The sequence below is a fragment of the Xylocopa sonorina genome, chromosome 11 (assembly GCF_050948175.1).
Source record: "Xylocopa sonorina isolate GNS202 chromosome 11, iyXylSono1_principal, whole genome shotgun sequence".
In the NCBI taxonomy this organism is placed as follows: domain Eukaryota; kingdom Metazoa; phylum Arthropoda; class Insecta; order Hymenoptera; family Apidae; genus Xylocopa; species Xylocopa sonorina.
In genome coordinates this window covers 10651361-10670620 of record NC_135203.1, presented here as the reverse complement: position 1 = coordinate 10670620, position 19260 = coordinate 10651361, and the positions used below count along the sequence as shown (strand labels likewise).

Here is a 19260-nt window from a genome sequence, read left to right as displayed (position 1 = left end):
AAGAATGCTCGACAGTTTTTTAACGAGAAGCGTTTTCTTCGAAAGCGTTCGACACGGGTAACATTAATCGCAACGACGCCCCGTGCCCTTGCAAGGATGTAACAGAAATCGGGAACGTACACGGTGAATTTCTTACCGGCGGACTTTCCTCGTTATTAATATCTCGCCGCCTCGAACTCTCGCCGTTTCTACCCTCTAATTACACCAAGTTCCCGGGACGCCTAAGCATCCACCGCTGCTCCACCACGCGAACAGTCTTTAAAACTGCATTATCATTTCCCCACGGCACCGATCTTAATTCCAAGAATCTATAGACCATCTCATCAGCGCCGCTAAACTTTCAAACACCGGCCCTTTATTAACTTCTTCGTTTCCAGCGGAACTCCTCGCGCCCCGACGACGACGAACAAACATAACCGTGAATCGATTTTCGCTTCGACGCGCGGAGGCCACGGTTACCCGCCCGATCCTTCTGTTCCCGAATTGGCAACGTGCGCCGTTTGAAAGTTTAATCACCGTACGTCTCGAGAAATATTGGACATCTGTCCTCCCCTACGTGCAACGGTGCGTTTTCGTAAACAGCACGACGGAATCCAGCAGCCGTTCGAAGTCGCGACCAAATCGATGACCCGAATATCTCGCGCTCCCCTAGCTAGTCTCTGGAGCGAGGAGGACACGGTCGGGAAAACACGCGTAAAACTGTCTTTGTTCGATACCATTCCCTCGGCACTGTGTAAACACACCCTGGAAACGTTCATTTCCATATTTCCCCCGTACAACCGCTTGGCTACGTTTCGATCCAAGACACCCTCCTCCGGCCCAAAGTCGCGTGGGCTTTCGTAAATAATAAAATGCCAGGGAAGAAAAAGGTAGCGTGTTCTCTTCCAGTTGATTTGCATCTCGATCGGAGGGTAGACTCTATCGAGGATATCCGAGCCGGACTGTCGAACGCCGTCGCGGCGTCGAAGGTGGCGGGAACTTCCGATGAAAACCGTCGGGACTCGATTAAATCGTTCGCATCGCTGGACGCCCGACGCAATCTCGAGCAGTGCCACCCCCGTCGCGATCGTTTATCGATTTCCGTCGACAGGCCAGCCGAAGATCCGTGGGGGTGTTTCGTCGAGCACGGATCGCTGAACACCTACAACTTCGCGACACTCCGCGCCGCGTCTGACCGATAAGTTTTCGGAACGGTTCCGCAGAATGACCAGCCGCCCTTTTGAGGCCAGCTGGCAGCTTGTTTCTGAAACTTGCCGTCTAAATAGGCTCCACGGGGGCATCGACAGTTTCGCAGCCGAAGTTGCTGCCCGACGATAACGGCGGCAGCCGGTAACAAACAGAAGTATCAAGAGGCGAAGTTTCCCCATCTGGAAAGAACAGGATAAACGGACGACTCCCGCCACCAGGACGACTTCTGCTTGATCAAAACTACGAGGCGGCTGCAGGTTTCATATTAGGGTAAAAAAAAAAAAAGAAAAGAAGGAGAAGGGAAGAATAATGGAGGACGTCGCAACTTTTCCCCCTCGGATCTGTCATATATCGCCCGGCCATATGTTGGCAAAGCGATTCTCGCACAAATTTTTGCGACATCTCGTGCTTTATCTATCGATGTTAATCGGACTACGAATCGCTGTTAACGATTTTGTCCCTTTGTGCTGGGAATCCGAATTTTTACAAAGGGAAGAGAACAAGGGAGGTTTGGCGACAAAGGCAGAAGCTAGTAGAAAGGACGGGTGCATCGGTACGACGATATCAATTGCACGTTTCGCGTTCGTTTTCGACAAACAAACGGAAACCGTGGAGCTGGATACGTTAGAGAGCGTAACTTGAATGTTATCGTGAAAAAAATTGAATTGGTAATGGCGCACAAAAAGACAACAACCACGGGGCGGGGAAAAAGTGGCTACGATACCAGCGCGGTGAGTGCCCCTCAAAAGGATCGGCCGAAGAATGAAGTCTATTCGTCATCCTGTCGGACTACACGGTGTTACGCCACCTTAACCGCAAGATTCACGAGGGTGAATTCTTTCAATGGTCAGGGAAAAAAATGTAACAGCCGGCTGACTTATGCCCCGTGAGAAATGAATCGCGAGTGTATCGTGAAAGGCGAAATCAGTGACCTTCGTCCAAGTCCCCACGCGGTGGGATAGCCCTTGGGCGATTTTTCATCCCCTAAACATCTTTTTACGTACGATCGTGTCCCATGAGAAATTAAAAAGGAAACTCGACGAGATCGTCGTCCGAGGGTGAACGAGATTTCGCGGTCAATGAAAGCGGAATCACGAAACAGCGCGAGGGTGGTTTGAGCGAGCATAACGCCGGCGACTAAACTATAATGGACTAGATAACGCTCGCTGATAAATCGTTCGAATAACCGAAGAAAACCAGGCGAACAGAGAGCCCCAACCAGACTCCAAAGGCTTTTATGAAGCTGTCGTTTCCTCCGTGAATATCACCCTATCGCGCGTCACCCGCACGTGCACCCTCTCTACGCTCCCGTGCCGCGAAACGCTTAGCGTTCCACCGTTCCTTTCATTCACTCGCGGACAAGCGGTCCTTAATGGAACCTTTCCATCTGGAAATTTTATTCGCTCTTAAAACTTTCTCATCATCCCGCGATCCGGCGGGGCATGCCGTTGAAAAGAATTCCCATTCTACGCGACTCGATACGGAGAACGCTAATCCTCTTTGCCCCCGTCTAATGGAATGCGCGGCTATACGTGAATGAAATTCGTCGATCGAGGAATTTGATAGTCGTTCGCTGCGAGGAACATAAGTTTCTAATGCGCTCGTTCCTTTCACGGGACCCTCGTATCGTTTTCTACGATGCAGCGGCGTTTCCGTCGCTTGCGGCAATCGGATGCAGCGTCGTCGCGAAACGTTTCCGTCGAAGGCTGACGCTAAAATCATCCGTTGACGTGAACGGAAGAGAGCAACGGAGCGAGAACGGGGTGAGACTTCGAGTCGTACACACCCGGGTGGGAACGCAACGCGAAGCACGGAGCGAATCAAGCCGCAGGGATGGAGAGAAACAATCCCGAAGAGTTAAGTTTATCGCGTTGTTACTTTAATGAAGCATTCTCGTTTAACGGATGGCAAGCGTACCAGGCCGAAGATAGCGGCCGAGAAATCCCTGGGATTCGCGTTATAACTCTCTCGTGCCCCTCCAACGGCGACTACTTCGCCGGTAGATATTGCAACTTCGCTAATTTCGTGATAATGGCCGTTGCAGTTAACGATAAATTCGTCCCACGGCTAATTTCCCTCGAATAGAGCCGGAAGTAACGATCGCGTTATATCGGAGCTGACGCGGGAACGAAAGGGATGCGGCGTTTCGCCGCTGGGGAGGGTTGCACCCCCGCGTCGAACCAGGGAACCGAACGGACGCGGCGGGGAGGGAAGATACGAAGTTTCGAACAAGAAACGAGATAAACAGGAATCTTGAGAGATTCGAGCCATGACGGCGCTGATTTAACAAAAGCATCCGACCAGTTTAATGGATGCGACCGTACCACCGTAGAGACGGACGGGAATGTTCTTGGAATGCAAACGATAACTCTGTTTCCGGCGAACCTCCGTGTATAACTCAGTCGAGGATGAATCGCTCGAACGATGCATTCTCGTCGCAGCTGAGGATTATCAATGAGGGACGAAGCTACGACCTCCGTAATCTTTCGGTGTTCATCGATCGCGTGCCAGTTTCTCGAGCATTTTATTTCTACGGACAAACACGACGCGCTCGCGTCTCTTGAGGGTGGCGGAGGAGAACGATCGAGGGGTGAGAAGCGAAACTGGTCCTCCTCGTATTTTCTTCCGGCGCGAATGACAAGTGTCAACGGTGAAATCGAATTTTGTATTATACAGTAGCCGTATCTCAGCCGGTCCGACGTCAGATATCAAGAACGATATTTCCCTCCTCCCCGTGACGGGTCGCGACGGCAGCTCCACCGATGGAAGCTATTGGAAATCTCTTATCTGCGACAGAAATACAGCTTTCTGAGCACGATTCGATCGCACTTTTCGGGCAAGTGTCGCTGCTCCCGCGGAGAATCGGTTATTAGAGAGATCTCGAAACGCGAAAAACGTTTTCGAAATCGTGGAGCGGGCAGCCACGGTGACCGCGCCGCGATCCGGCTACGAAAGACGGGACGATTTCTCAAACACCCCGAGTATTAACCTATGAATCTTCTGCTCCACGTTCCCGGGTGGGAATTCCTTCGGAACAAAGTGTTCCAGGGATCGCCTGTCGTGAATTTCAATCCGATCGAGCCGGGTACTGCAATAAGTGTCACGGATCACACGTGAGCACGTTGCAGAATACCGGGTGACGTTCGTGTCTGGAGGGAATTTTCATTCCCCGGTCGATCGGACGTGAAGCCGGTTTAAACCTCTCGGGGTAATCCCCCCCTGGTATCGTGGATACAAAAACGAATACGCGAATTATCCCGTAAGACTCGGCGAACGTTTTCTTCCGTACCGGCTCCTCGAACGGCCATCCCTCCTCGACCAGTTTAAGCCGCGTTAATCCGGGCTATTCGATTTTTAAGGCACTCGGTAAATCCGCGAAATGCCCCCCGATCGATTTTAATGCGGCGTCCCCGGGATATCTTCGGAACCGGCTCTGCAGCAATCTCGAGGATCGTTAAAGACGAGAAAAAAAAAGAAGAAGTAACGAAAGAGAAGGGGTGGAAGGAATCTATTCCCGCCATGTCGTTGCAAAAAACCTGCTACGATTATTCTGTTCGACTGTACGCTTCCAGAGTATCGTCCTCGAGATGAATCGACTGGGGATGATGGTGGACCTCTCGCACGTGTCCGTGCCCACGATGCTGGTCGCCATGAAGACGTCGAGGGCGCCGGTTATCTTCAGCCACAGCAGCGCTCACGCTCTTTGCAATTCCTCGCGAAACGTGCCTGACCATGCCCTGCGACGTTTGGTGAGTATTCGAGGGAGAATTTCAAATGTCCCTTCCACATCTGAAATTATCCCCATCGTTCTCCTGTTCCAGGCGCAGACCGATGGTATAGTTATGGTGTCCTTCTACCCTCATTTTATCAGCTGTGGCGAGAAATCGACGCTGGAGGACGTAGCCGGTAAGAGAGACGCGGATGAGGTCTCTACGTTGCTAGAGAATCGGTCGCTTCTATCCGAGCCGATAAAATCCTGTGGTTAATTATTTCCCGTGCCCCCCGTTCGATCGAGGATTTTACCCTCTGCCTTCCCTCCAGCTTATTGTCGCTTCGAGCCGCTGACACGATCCGCGTCCCATATTGCAGGATAAAAGCTAATTGAAGGGGACACTGGAATCGCGACAAAATTGTTCCTTTCTGCCTCGCCAACGACGTTAATATGGTTTTCACCGGCTAAGCCACGCGTTTCATCGTTCGACCATCTGGAGACCGAACCCCACCTCGACGGCTCCCAAAAAGCGAAGTGGTCTTGGGACGACCGCCAATCTTCTTTCACACCCGACTTACTCCTATCGCGATGTTCGCGTTTCGCTAATACCACGGAAAGGATCGTTTTTTGACAAATCCTCGAACGTTCGAGTAAATTAACCGCGACGATTAAAACCAGTCGTTTCGCGAGCTTGTCCGGAAGGGGTGGAAGGAAACGGATCGAGCACAGCCGCGCGCTGCTGAGAAACCAACGTCGGGACACGTTTCAGAGTGCTCCCAGTTTTGGGTATCCGGCGCAAACGGGCCAGCGCTTTGAATAAACTTCGCCTTTCTACGTAGCAATGAAATATACCGGGGCAAGAGCGAATTTATGCAGCAGCCTGTTCCACCGGCACGGTTCCGGCCGGCGGCAGAGAGAGGCGAAAAAAAAAGAAGTCTTCATCGAACGCGACTGTGCCGTGGCGGCAAACGGGCAATTGCACTTTCATATCTGCGAACCCTTTGTGATTCATGAGGACGCGAACCTGGCTAACTTTAGAATTTCAACGCGAACGCCGCGAAACTTAGCATTTCCTCGGCTACCACTTTGCCCCCTTCCACTTCACGGTATAGTTTTCCGTCGCGCGCATAACGTTTCCGTTCGTCGGAACGAACTGCCAGCGAGTATGGAAATTTGCGAAGAATAGGACTTTTTAAGTACGACCATAAGTATTATCCGCTGGTGATCCTCGACGCGAACATCCTGCCAGCTCGATAATCGCTCGCGACAGAAATTCCCGGCGAGGCTTAACGTCGACGTCATTTTCGCGATTCGAAAACTCCCGCCGACCCATCCCTCGGGCTACGTTCCGGTTTGTTTGCGAATATCCGACCGAGCCGAAAAATGAAATATCGATCGAAGGATTAGCAGTCCCGGGGCGCTGTCGCGTTAACCTTCACACTTTAGGCGAGCGCCGCCGCGGCACTGGGAATACACCGAATGGCGTCCGGCAGAAGGCAAATATCGCAGAGCCGGGGGTGAAAAGCGCTTAAAACGAAATGGTGCCGCGGCAGCCGCAAGCTCTCCCCCAGGAGTCACGAATTTCATTCGCTCGCTCTCGCCACGGATTTTTTCATCCCGCTGGACGCGCCAGTCCCTCCACGCGCCTCGCCACTTTTGAAAAAAGTATCGACAGAGATCGAACGATGGCAGAAAGTTCGCGACTCTCGACGTGGACCGATCGAGGCGATCGAGGGAGTAATCGAACGAACGGAAAAGACAGATTAAATGACCCATCGAAATTTTTACATCCGACTTTAAGGCAGACTTTTCACTTCGCGAAGGAAACGAGCAGAAAATCACGCTCGCGGGTAGAAAGCGGCGCGTGAAACCGACGCCGCGATAATAATTTCGCCAGTTACCGCGAGTAGAACCGTGTGTCGGTCCATTCACAGTATTACCCTCCTGATTGATTTCTCGTTACGCGTTGCTCAGAGCCCGCTGGCTGCGGTGCAACGATCGCGGCCACTTGATAGTAACGGGGCTGAGATCGCACACGCGTTCCTCGAATAATGCGCAGCGCGTCAAGCGCACCCCTTCCGCGGTGGTTACGTTCACCCCTTCGAGTGTAACTGGCGTTTGCACTTAGCGCGCGCGGAAGACGGCTCGCGCGGTGTTTATCGAGCAGATCTTCGCGGGAACGTCAGAAGCAACCGGCGTATTTCAGCTTAATCCAATTCACCTCGTGCTTTAAGCCAGACGAGTTAGGATCGCGAGACGCTCGCTCTACTTTATCGCGGTACAGCTCCCGATGACGCTGCGCGAGTAATTAGATAAATAAGCGCAGGGGTAATCGGGGATGCTGGCGGCTAATTCGTTCTAATTTGTTACAGCTCACATCGACCACGTGCGGAAGATAGCCGGAGTGGATCACGTAGGAATAGGCGCTGGCTACGACGGGATCAATTTGTAAGTTTCACTTTCCTCTCTGTTAGATTTTTTACCGGGGAACTTTACAACCGTTTACTGGAAAGGTACGATTACGCTCTCTCGAGAGAGAGCGTGGAGCTTCGATAAATCATAGCAGGCGAACCGTTCGGTAATACACCAGGGTGCAAACAAATAAGCAGGCTCTAATGAACGGGCAGTGAATTAGCGCTGAAAAAGGAACGGAGGGTGGTAATACTTGGCTAGGTTCTACTACGTTCTACCGGTACTAGTTGGTCCTGATTTACGAGGTCCAACGTGCAACTACTGTAAAGAACGTGTTGCCCTTTTTTATGTTTGACCAACGCCCTATAAAAGCGTAATACGACGGGGGCTGAAACGTGCGAGCCGCGTTCCGCGTGCCGGTCCCTCGGTGCACGCTGCATCTTCTACTTGAGAGAGATTCCGCGCGTTTCCCCCGGAGTACTTTTTATAACCACGGGAAGATAAATTGCCGTGCGTGACGCCCCCTCTATAAAAACGAACGCTAGGCAACACGAGGGGTCGGAAGGAAACGATAATAGCGGGGATAAAAATCGAACTATGTATCCCGTGGATCAAACGGCGACGTTAAACGCGTATGCACCCTGTAACGCCGGTTCACCCCCGTTTAAGACAGGATTTCCCGTATGCGGCGTAGCTCGCGTGCAACTCGAGATCCTCCCAAAGGGTTTGCGCGCCGATTTCAAAACGAAATGCTTCTTCCCTTTCAACGATTTTTATATCCCTCGCGATTCTTCCCCGTTACAGAAGCTACGCGAAGGCTCTGCGAGGCGAACTTTTCACCGGGGACCATCGCGGATCCAACTTCGCCAGACGTTCCCAACGCGTCGAGCATTGAAACATGCGGGCCTTCGCATCACGGTTAATTTCTGTCGCGCGTCCTTAAAACTCGCACGGTCGCTAATTGTCGCGGAATCAACCGAGCCGGGTAGAAACATCCCGGTACGGCTAAAAGCGGATTCGCGGCGCTATACCCGGGTACGCTTGGTACGCGTTATTATCGCGTCGCCCCGTTTTGTTTGCGTGATAATTCGCCGGTGGTAGGTATTTAATAGAATTTCACCGTCGCCGGGGAAACAAAGGCGTGAAAGGATAGGGTGAAACGCGTGGCTATCAGCAGGGCCTGTTCGCGAGACTGCGACACGTTATACCCGACCCGAGGTGGGAATCAGAGCGTTCGCTGTGAAACTGGGTGGACGAAAAAAACAAAAAAAAAAAAAAAAAAAAAACAAAAAAAGGTACGTAAAGAGGAGAGAGAGGGAGAGGGAGGGAAAGGGATGAAAAGAGGTACCGAAATACGAAAGAGGGAACGAAAAAGAGCGCGAGGACAGCAGCTGCTAAAAAGTTGTCGGGCTTTCCAGATCCGGGCGAAAAACACGCGTGGGCGTGGCGACGCGCGGCTGGAAGGGACGGAAAAACAACGTGCGCGCAGCAACGCGTGATTTGCACATCGAACAATAAACAAAACCGGCAAAAATCGAAGACGAGAAGAAAAAGTCGCTGCCTATCGAACCCGCCTGCAACGTTTTCGCATTTTTGCCCGGGGGACTGAACGCTTCCGAGTTTTTCGCGAACCGAGCCAATAATAGCCAATCGGACGGTGAAATTTTTCTGGACATTTTTCCTAGTATTATAGCAATGCGCAACTTGTAAAGGAACCGAATAATATTGGCAGTCGATTAAAACACTCGATTATTTCGTATTATTAATAATCTACTAAAACTGTGCCTCGCCGTCAAAGGGTTGAAGCCAGAGAGAGAGAGAGTGTTATTAATCGGACCAGAAAATTGGAATATCGAATAATAACGAACTGTAGAAATTTAACGAAGTATCGAAATTATTACGTATCGTCCGAAGAGCAACTGATTCGCGAATTGCTGGAATCGGAACGAAAACTGAAAGAAACTGTTCGCCCGATAAATTCGATACGCTTACCGAGCGTTCTCAACGAATCAAACGAAATAACGATCGGGGATAGTTAAATTAACTTGAATAAGCGCAATCGATTAAGCGCGCGGAGACTTTTATCGTCGAGCAGCCGAGCTCTTTTATTTTTTCGACAAAACAGCGAAGAACCCGTAAGAAAGCATATTCCCTATAAAAGCGATCATTGTTCACGCTGATTAATTTCCAAACTCGAGCGATGAATCCTCGCTAATGGAAATCTTCGAAATAAAATATATGAAACGAGCGCGTTCGTTTCTTCGCTTCGGCAGACAAAAACGGATGAATCAGAAATAAATGGAGGTAAAACAGGTCCGTGAAATCGATGGAGCTCGATATTTCTCTTAATCACACATTAACGAACAGGCTTTTAAAGGGCATTAAAATTCGTGTTTCGGGCGCAACGATCAAACGTCGAATTGCCATATAAATATACCCAACTCGTGGCGATATGTAACGATATTACATCGATTATAAATGTTAAAAACAAATTACGATATGCGCTTCAAGTTTTGACCCTTTGCGCTCGAACGGTGACTCTCACTCGCCACGATGTTTCGAGCGGCTGTATTTACGCTGAATTTCGTTATCTCCAGTTGATAGATGCGAAGTATTGGTTCACGAATAGGTCCCTTAGGCTGTTTATGTCTTCAGTTGGAAAGTGACATAGTGACATAAAATTCCTCTACGACTGTAGTCCTGAATACGACGTATCGAGCGTTTGTACAGTTTCAACGACCGTAGCAAGCACACGTATCGCGAAATTTTCCACCACTCGTTTTAAAGTTCTAAGGCGAGTTTAATTTCGAATTGATCATGATTAAATTGATAATAGAGCAAGTGTAAACAGTAGTGACGTATCGAGTGTGAGAAATAGAAAAATTAGTGTGATAGACAGTGAATCCGGAAGTAGCTGCGATGACCCTCACAAGATCCTGGCAACTCAGAATGCCCTGATAAGTGTTTTGTATAATATCACACCAAACACCGCTACAGAACTTGAACTTCGATAATTATCTTTTTCAAGATGTAAACGCAGATAATATATTAAAATATAACACTTTCGAGAAAGTCGTCGAGCGCAAAGGATTAATATAATCGCCCGCCGTTCGCCTTTCGCGAGAATTCTTAAACTCGATAGAGGAACGTAAAAAAAGGAAAAAAGTGTTTCATTCCAGTGTTCCCCGAATCCTTGCATCTAAAGGAATCTCTATTTTCGCTTCTCGCTTTACCCAGGGCGTACCTGGATTTTATGGAAATTTTGGATTACGGCTTTTTTATATTTTTCCCCCTTTCCTCAACTCGCTATAAATCACTGTCGTGTAGCTGCAGTCAGGTACTTTCCTCAGAGACGATTTTCCAGCCCTCTCCTGCGTCTCGATTCCCAGTCGATATGAGAAGAAACGAAAATCGTAGGAACGCGCAAATGCGAGTTCCGTGTAGAGCAAGAGCCGTGCGAGTGCTCGAACCGATTGTTCCGAACGCGATTCAAATTTATCCAACGTCGTTACCTCGCTAACGATCATATCAGGATTGTGGCCAGCCTCGAAGCAATCGTTACTCTAATGACGTAATTAACTGTAGCTGGCCAGAGTTCGCAGCACGGGGCGGACAAAGCGATCGGAAACGTCGAAGTTAGCCCGGTTTCCGTTCGCCGCGCAACCCCACTCGTACTTACTCTTCTTTCGCGGGTTCCACGCGTAATCACCTCTTTGAAGAGGGATCGTTATTCATTAATAGAACACTTCGCTCCCGACCACGAATACTTTCCGTTCGATCCCCGTTCGCTGACGATAAAAAGAAGCCTCGGTAATTTAATTTAATTTCCCTTTTGTTTGGATTACCCTGTCAACTCTGCGTCTACGGAGACAGAAATAAATGTACACGGGTATCGATCGGCACGATTCGGTAGAGTTCGACGACAGCGATGAAAAAGTGGAGTCGTCAAATGACGTCAAACTTCCACCTTTAGAGAGGACCGGAATAGCGAGCAATTTCTATTCGCGAGATAATCGATGTCACCGGAGGAGAATGTACAGCCGAGCAATTTTGACGATTAGTGTGGAAAGAGAATGGACAGTGCCAGAAGTGGAAAAGAAGGAGCGATCGGTTCCAGGGAGTATCTCTCTCGTTCTGACCGGTGGTTTTCCCTCGGTATCGATCTCCTAGGTGTTTCTTCCATCGGCAGCGCAGCTTTTCCCCCCCTTTCGCCTTTCATTCGCGCCTATAAATCACCGTCAGAACGGTTGGACGAAACGTGTGTGTCTTCTCGTTCGAATAGGATTTTCGGTTTCGCCGTCAGTCGGCGTCGATGCCGCGCGGAAGAATGGAAGAAGATGGCCGTGATGCAGTTCCGGTGTCCGTGGTGAATAGAAGCTTTGTACCGTTTCGTTCGACCTTTTTCTTCGTAACGATCGCGTTGGAAATTCCGCGGACCCCGGACAGATCTCGCGGATAGGAGCTTCGCGGCGGAAAGGCTCGCGAAATTAGAACCGTGACTTCCATAAATCTCTCTGACTCGATTTTTCAGCAGCCTTCGCTTCTGCTACCGCCGTGGTCGAGCCTCGATAAGTGCAAGTGGTGTTACTCTTCGTATTCTCCGTTGGAGAAAGGAAGACGGTTAAAGTCCGATCCCGTACGGTCGATGAAAAACGTCACGTTGCAATCGCGCATCGATCCCCGGTCGACTGGCGTGCTCCGCTGGCGATATCGATAACACGAGGTGGCAGGCATCGATAACCGGGCAACACGGGAAACGTATCCCCCTGGTAAACGATCGCGGCACGTCCGCGACGTCGACTAGGCCAGCCTAGTAATGACCGGCACACTCGATTTGGAAATTTCCGAGATTGAAACAACGCTGGTGACCGCGCGGAGTCGATGTCTGCACACAGTATACAGTTGCATAACTGCCAGTTTCAGCCGCGATATGACGCGCCATGAATAAGTCTCCAACCGCTCTTGTTGGGCCGACATTGTCAGCAGGTAGCTTTCAACGGGCTGGCGCAACGCTCGTTGTCGGTGCTGCCGGGGCGGTCCTCTCCTCTGCCGGCTCGTTATGAGGCGCGTAATGAGAACGTCGAAATTCAGACTGATCCCTTTTAACGCTCCGTTCGCTCGTCATCCCTCTAATTCGCCGTGAATATCTGCCGCGCGCGCGTCGCATCGACGCGGTGCCATCGACCGTATCGGAATTAGTTGCCCGATGCCCGCTGTCGCGGCCCTCTCGTCTCGCGAACAGGACCGTCGATTTATCGCCTGTATATTTATGCGAGCTTCGCGACAACCGCTGCCCAAGGAGAATCGACGAGAGCAACCGTCGTTGTAACGAGGCCATCGACGGCGGGGCTGCTGCGCGGGTGGCGGCCTCGACGAAGACGCCCGGCGCCAATTCCGCCCTGCGCCGATCCAGATAACGCGTTTAATTGCTGAATTAATATTCCGCCGCGGTGCCACAATATCGGAAACGAATTCACTCTTTCGCGATCGCGTACCGGAATATATACGCGGTCTAATTAAAATGTCAAAAAAGGGAGGAGAGGAACGCTTGCCGCGGGGCGTTTTTATAGCGAATTGAAAGGATCCTACGTATGAATAGGTAGCGCCGCGTGAAAGTTGCGAAAAAATCGAGCGTTCGACGCAAAGTGTATTAAAAGAGGAACGTAGGGGGTGAGATAAGGCGAACCGTTCGATTCGCGGTCCGAAGACGTACTTTACTCGACCCCAATTATGCCGTAATACCGTCGCGAATGAATATACGTGTAATCGTCAATTTTTATTATCCGCCCGCAGGCTCACCTGGGCTCCTCACCCGAAGTCGTCGTAAAACGAGCCGGGGAGCTCGACCTCGTGGCACATTTTCACGTTCGGTTAGCAAAGCGGTCGAGCCCCTAAAAAGCGAAGTCGTCCGCTCGACGTTTCTCGTTTCGCGCCGTCCCTCAGCCAGCTACCTCTTTCTCCCTCCCTATAACAATTAAAGTAACGAGGGATAAACCGCCCGGGGAGAATTATAATTTAGCCGAATGCTTCGCCATTCGACAAGCTCGTTATCGCACCCTGGATTTGCGTCCAAGATCTTTGTTTCGAATGAAAAATTGCGACGTGACATCCGAAATTTCTTTCTCGTATCGTCTCGAGTAATATCTTTCATTTCGCAGATTGTGTAATTACCTTCGTCATCGCCTTTGTTTCGTTTCCCCAAAAATTTCGCAAATATTAGAAGCCCGGCGATACTCGTTAGACCGTTTAATGGTACCTTCGCGCAGCTCCGCCGTGAAACTGAATTTAACCAGAGGGGGTTGTTCTATCGTAACATCTCTAAAAGCCACGTCGGATCCGGATAACGACGTTCAAGTGGAAACGGTACACAAGCCGGGCGAGAAATCGAGTAAGTCGTTATTAAAAACAGCGCGAGAGTGCGCGGAGAGAAATTGGGAGAAGAGGAGAAGTTGCGTAATTCTTTCGCAAGTGAATTTTTATACGCGTTAAAGAGACCCGCCTGCGTCCTCCTCGCGCATTATGAACAAAGGTTATCGCGAAGAGTTTCAGCCCGGGCGCTACGCGCGTTAAACGAAGAAACATGAAAAGGATTATTCGCCCGCGACCAGCGTAACACATTAAACTTCTCCTCCTAAGAATTACGCCTCGGCGAAATTGCTCTAGTAATATGAAGCACGTGAAGTGCGCCGGCCCTCTTAGAAAAGTTTCGAGTACTTTTCTAATTTAAGCTCGCGCTTTACCGCGGTTCATTAAAACCTCATTTTATCGCGCGGGAATATTTACGCCAGTGGCGGATTCGAGGATCCCGGCTAACTTCCCGTTCGACGAACCTGAAGAAGTCTTGCTGGACGAGATCAAAGTAAAACCATTCGACGATTCGTTTGTTTCAGAACGCCAACAGGTTTGGAAGACGTCAGCAAGTACCCGGAGCTTTTCGCGGAGCTGCTGGCGCGCGGCTGGTCGGAAAAGGACATTCAGAAATTAGCAGGCCTCAATCTGATCCGCGTGTTCAAGGCTGTGGAGAAGGTGAACGAATCTCCGTGCGATATCGCGCGCTTCTCGCGTAGAGAGGAAAGTGAAAGACCGAGGGAAAGCCTGGTGGAACCGACGTCGGATGGTAGCCTGGTCTCTGGCGGGGTGTAACCGATGGCCAGGAACCGGGTTACCCGAGTCGACCAATATCGGATTTAATAAAGCACACAAATCATGCATCCGGCTGCGCATCGTCGAGAGAGACGGGTGAACCGCGCGAATACCCACCGACCATTTTTGTTCCGCTGGAGTTCTGCCAATCCCAGAGAACCAGCTGGCTCGGTCCTCCACCTGTTCAAACCACCGTCCCTCTTCCCGTAATTTGTATCCGTCTGGCATGTGCGTGTGCGTGCCGCGTAGACCGGAAGTATCGCGTCCGCGGGGAAAATCTCCGAGCGGCTAAGGAAATTAGAAATTTCTCCTTCCGCGAAAAATGCGAAGTCTTCGTTACGGTTTCCCTTGGAGTATTTCATTTTCAACAGCGCGACGTTTTTATGAACACAACCGCGCGATATATCCCCGGAACTTATTAAGCCAAAAATGGAGTTGGCGGGTTTCCCTTCGTACGTCCGCGATATATAAGCCGTGGCTGCTTTTAGTAACGCGGGAGCCAGCGACATGTTAACGTTTATTCTGGCTTCGAGGAGGCGAACGAACTTTGAGAAAAAGTAACGAAGCCACGGGCCACGGTGAAAGAAATCGAGGAATACCGCGAGCGAAGCACGCGATCGAGCGTTACGATTTTCCCACTGGCTCGTATATCGGTCCGAATCCCTTTGTCGAGATCAGGAAATTTCGATACGTCTTGCGAAATTTATACCGGCCTTCTGCTCGACGATATACCATGTACGGTCTAGTGTGTTTTTACGCGGTAGCTCGTAACAAGGTCGGAAATTCCGTCAGAATCGTTTGTTACGGTCTCCTTGTTAGCCACGGATATTGCAACATTAATCGTTCGCGTGGTCGAGAGAAGCGAGTCGCGTGCAGTCTCCTGGATCTGACAAGCGAACGAATGGGAAACGAATAATTCTTGCCGCATCGTCGCACACTGGTCCCTACAGTCTATTTTTTTTTTTTTTTTTTTTTTTTTTTTACGAACCGCATTAATTCGAAACTTTTCCGACGTTGCTGATCCCGCATTGTTCCCTACGACGCGTCCTTTCCCCATTCCGTTTGCTCCAACGACTGGTCCATCGTCGAGTCTCGGATCGAAAGCGAACCGTTAAGGACGAAGTGCGTTCGAGCGTGCTTCAACCAGGACATTAGTCGAGTACACGCGACAACCCGTAATGCGAGAAATTACGCGTACAAATAGACCCGGTTATTTGACGACCCTCGACGCGACCGTCACTGAAATTACAACGATAATTTAATCGCGACCCGCACCGGGACGCAACGGAACACCGGCCAAAACGGACTTCGTTAATACGTAAAAGTAACGCCGGGATGTTGCCCCGGCGTTTAGCGACGAAATCGAAACGGAACGGAACGAGATTGCTCCTCGACGAGACACGGCGAGGAGAAACAAAAATCGAGGATCGCCATCGATCCAATTAAACGGTTTCGCCCGCGGAAACTCGCCGAAGGATCCGGGAGAAGCGAATCATCCGCACGATGAAGCACGGTTCTCGATAAAACGCTCGCACCAGTGCTCGCGAAAACATTGCACCTACGAGCATCTCCAACTTGTAGGTGGCGGTAATTCGTGAAAGCTCGATCGTGCGAATTCCCTCGTGCATGCGCCCGAGGCTATTTTCGCATCGCGTTATAATCGTCGAGGCGAGCCGTAACACGAAGGGATGATGTTATCGGACGATTTTTAATTCCACTTGTCCGACGCGGACGAGCAGAATCCTCTGGCCGTTAACTTAATCAGGTGCTCTTTAGCGGGAACGGGAAACGGTGTAATTGTTAAAACAATAAGCGAGCCTGGTAAGCGGCGCGATAAGGGAACTCGGTGGTGGAATTGAATTCGAATATGGCGCGTCTCGAGCGAGAACGAAATTCGAGGCGAACGTCCGATACCCTTGTCTTTGTTTTGAATTCCTTGGAAAGTTCTATCGCGAGAAGCTCAACAGACGTTCGAGACTGTGCCAGCTGCCACGACGGTAACGCGGGACCGAAAAGATTCCCCGGGAAATTGAGACTCGTGCTTAGTCGCGATTGCTTTACGGGCGCCATTGTGTCCCGTTAATTGCATCCCGTGAATCGTCGCGTAGAACACGGTTATTTCTAGAAACAAGAAGCTGTGGTAGTTTGATGGGATAAAGTCCGGAAGTGAATTAACCCTCTGCCGTTCCGTGCAAGCTCGAAGTCGCGTTGCACCAGCGTGGATGTAAGGAAAATCGGCGAGAAATTCTCGCGAACCGCGTTCGATGGACGCCCCGACGTAGACGGACGAGCCGCGGATGGAGTCGGATAATTACGCTGAAAGCGTCTGTCATTTTAACCAAATGAAACGGAGCAGCGCGTTAAAAAATGGTACGGCGATTCGTGCGCTATCTCGCGCACCGGTTACGATCTTCGAAATAACCGAACGATACGTTCCGCGCAACCGGCACGGGAATAAAAGAATCCATTACCGCGAAGGTGCGTTTGATTAAAAACATTCAGAATTTATGGACGATAACTACGGGGACGAGAGGACTCCGGGTCCTTACCTACGAATCATCCGGGCGTCCATTAACATTTTAATTTCCCGGACAATCCCACGGAGTGCTGCTCAACGCCGGGCAAGTGTCTCGTGTGCGCGGGGACATGCGCGACAGCGGGTAGAAAAAAATTCAATTTAAAGATAACGGGCACGCGGACGAAGAAGAGAAGAGCATATATTACGGCGTAGACGTTCGTAACGGGTCCACGGGTGATGTTTTATCGCGACGTCGTTCCGAGACACAGGCCGCGAGGGCGACAGTAAAACTGGATTTGATTAGGGGAAGCTGGAATCGTCGAGTGTAGCGCGGCGAGCTCATTTTCGTCCCTGCCTTCCCAGAGAAGAAGCGGATGGGCACACCGAGACCAGTGTCGGTCGTCTCGTTCGAATTTATACAAGCGAATCCTCGAAAAGGAATACAATAACGCGGAGTGGCAATTCCCGTCGAATAAACGATAATAACGATCGAGTCTCGGTCTCTTACGAGCCACGAGGAACTGCCACGGTTGGCGATATTTTTTATTTCCGCACTTCGCGCCCCCCCAGCTTCCTTCCACTCGACAACGCGGTACGGTTAAAAGATTATATCTCGTTGACCCACAAAACGGGACGACGATCCCCGATAGGAACTCGCTGGCCCATTTGGATGTGTCGCGTCCCGTTAAACGATTAAAGAGTAAAAAAGAAACACCAGACGCAAGACAGGGTGAAACAAGGATGGAGTTGGGACACGAAGAGGGAGGGGGATGGACCGGAGATGTGGAGGGTGCGCGAAAAAAAGTTGTGAACATCGGTTACGCGTTCGCAGTGCGCCACCGCCGCCGCCGAAAGCTTCGGCTGGACCGTAATGGCCGTGGAAGGTTAATGGGCTTACCGAAAATTGATGATGGCTGTGCAGGGTCGCATGAAATACCGTGCAACGCGAAACTTTTTCCCTCGGCCAGGCCCGGGGCTTTCATCGGTGCGCACCGTCGTCTACCGCCACCCCCTTTTTCTCCTCGACCGCCGCGATCGCCGGCCGTGATTTTTCCTCGGAATATTCGCGACGCCATGTGCACCCTACGAGGCACGCCGCCGCCTTCTTTCGACTGCGACGAGCTTTCACCGACTCGAACCACCGTGAAAATTGATTGACTTTTTCCCGGGGATCGTCGATATCGAGTTTACGCGAGCCTCTCCATTTACCCGAAGAAATTTTCCCGCCCTACGCTCCGTTGTTCCTCCCTCTCCGCGTGAAAATCGACCGTCCCGTCGTCCCGCACCTTTCGTCCCCTTTCACCCATTTCGTAACCGTATAAAATCCTTGCTAACGAATTCAGAGAGAGAGAGAGAGATAGAGAGAGAGAAAGAGGGGAAACTAGTAATTGCTGTTCGCAGGTTCGAGACGACATGGCCGCGGAGGGCATCGAGCCGTTGGAGGAGGAGATTCCGCACGAGGACATAATCGGTCGAGATTACTGCCGTTACAACGTGAAACGACTGATGGCACCCTAGCCATTACGAATAAGCTACTAGCGTAATGGAGGTTTTAGAGAGGGGGACGAAAAGGAAGCAATACCGCGAGGACTCGAATGGTCGTCCCGGCAACGAGAGAACGATAATCTCTGGCTCGCGAATCTTCCACAAAGAACGACTCGAGTCTCTCGACTCTTCTCTCTTTTGGCTCCTCTTTCCGCCGCGTGCGTAAGTAGATAGACAAACTCGATTTCCTTCGAAGATTCCCGAGCCACGAGTGCTCGCGGGCAACGCGAAAGGACCGACGCCGGAGAGTGATGGTCGCGCCCGTGCGATTTCGCGAGACCAACGCGGACACTCGCGTACCGAGCGTCTAAGAATCTAAAGTCAGCCATAGTCGATGTGTTTAACTCGCAACTAAACGATTTTCTCGTCGATGCTGGAACCAACACTGTTCTAGTCAATATGATTAATTGTATTATGTATAAAATATGTACACATAACGATCGATCTCGCGAACGACTCACGCCGATCGCGACGGCCGACGATGGCCGTCACGGTTCGACAGCATGACTGCTTCGATGTGCTGTGCATGAGTGTGAGTGTGCGCGCGCGTGTGTATGTACGCCTGTGTGAAAAAGAGAGAGAACTAACGATGTTTGTACATATGGTACCTGAAGTTGATGAACATATTGAACACCCTCCTGCGGAGCAGACCGGCCATAGGCGAAGTTTTAACGAAGGCGATTGAATCCGTACTGCTGAGAAAATCAGCAGGACTAAACCCTTTGGGACGCAAAGAAAGTTC

The 19260-nt window shown here is 50.7% G+C and overlaps 1 protein-coding gene across 1 annotated transcript in view; it reads left to right on the top strand.

Moving 5' to 3' along the window:
- The window catches only part of LOC143429004 (dipeptidase 1), a 51020-nt gene extending 32272 nt beyond the window's left edge, over positions 1-18748 (top strand). The window contains exons 6-10 of the mRNA XM_076904351.1: positions 4761-4937; positions 5010-5094; positions 7273-7348; positions 14203-14338; positions 18375-18748. Of these exons, the coding sequence (XP_076760466.1) occupies positions 4761-4937; positions 5010-5094; positions 7273-7348; positions 14203-14338; positions 18375-18491 (591 nt within the window). The 3' untranslated portion in view covers positions 18492-18748. The remainder of the gene's footprint in view (positions 1-4760; positions 4938-5009; positions 5095-7272; positions 7349-14202; positions 14339-18374) is intronic.
- Positions 18749-19260: the final 512 nt, after the last annotated feature.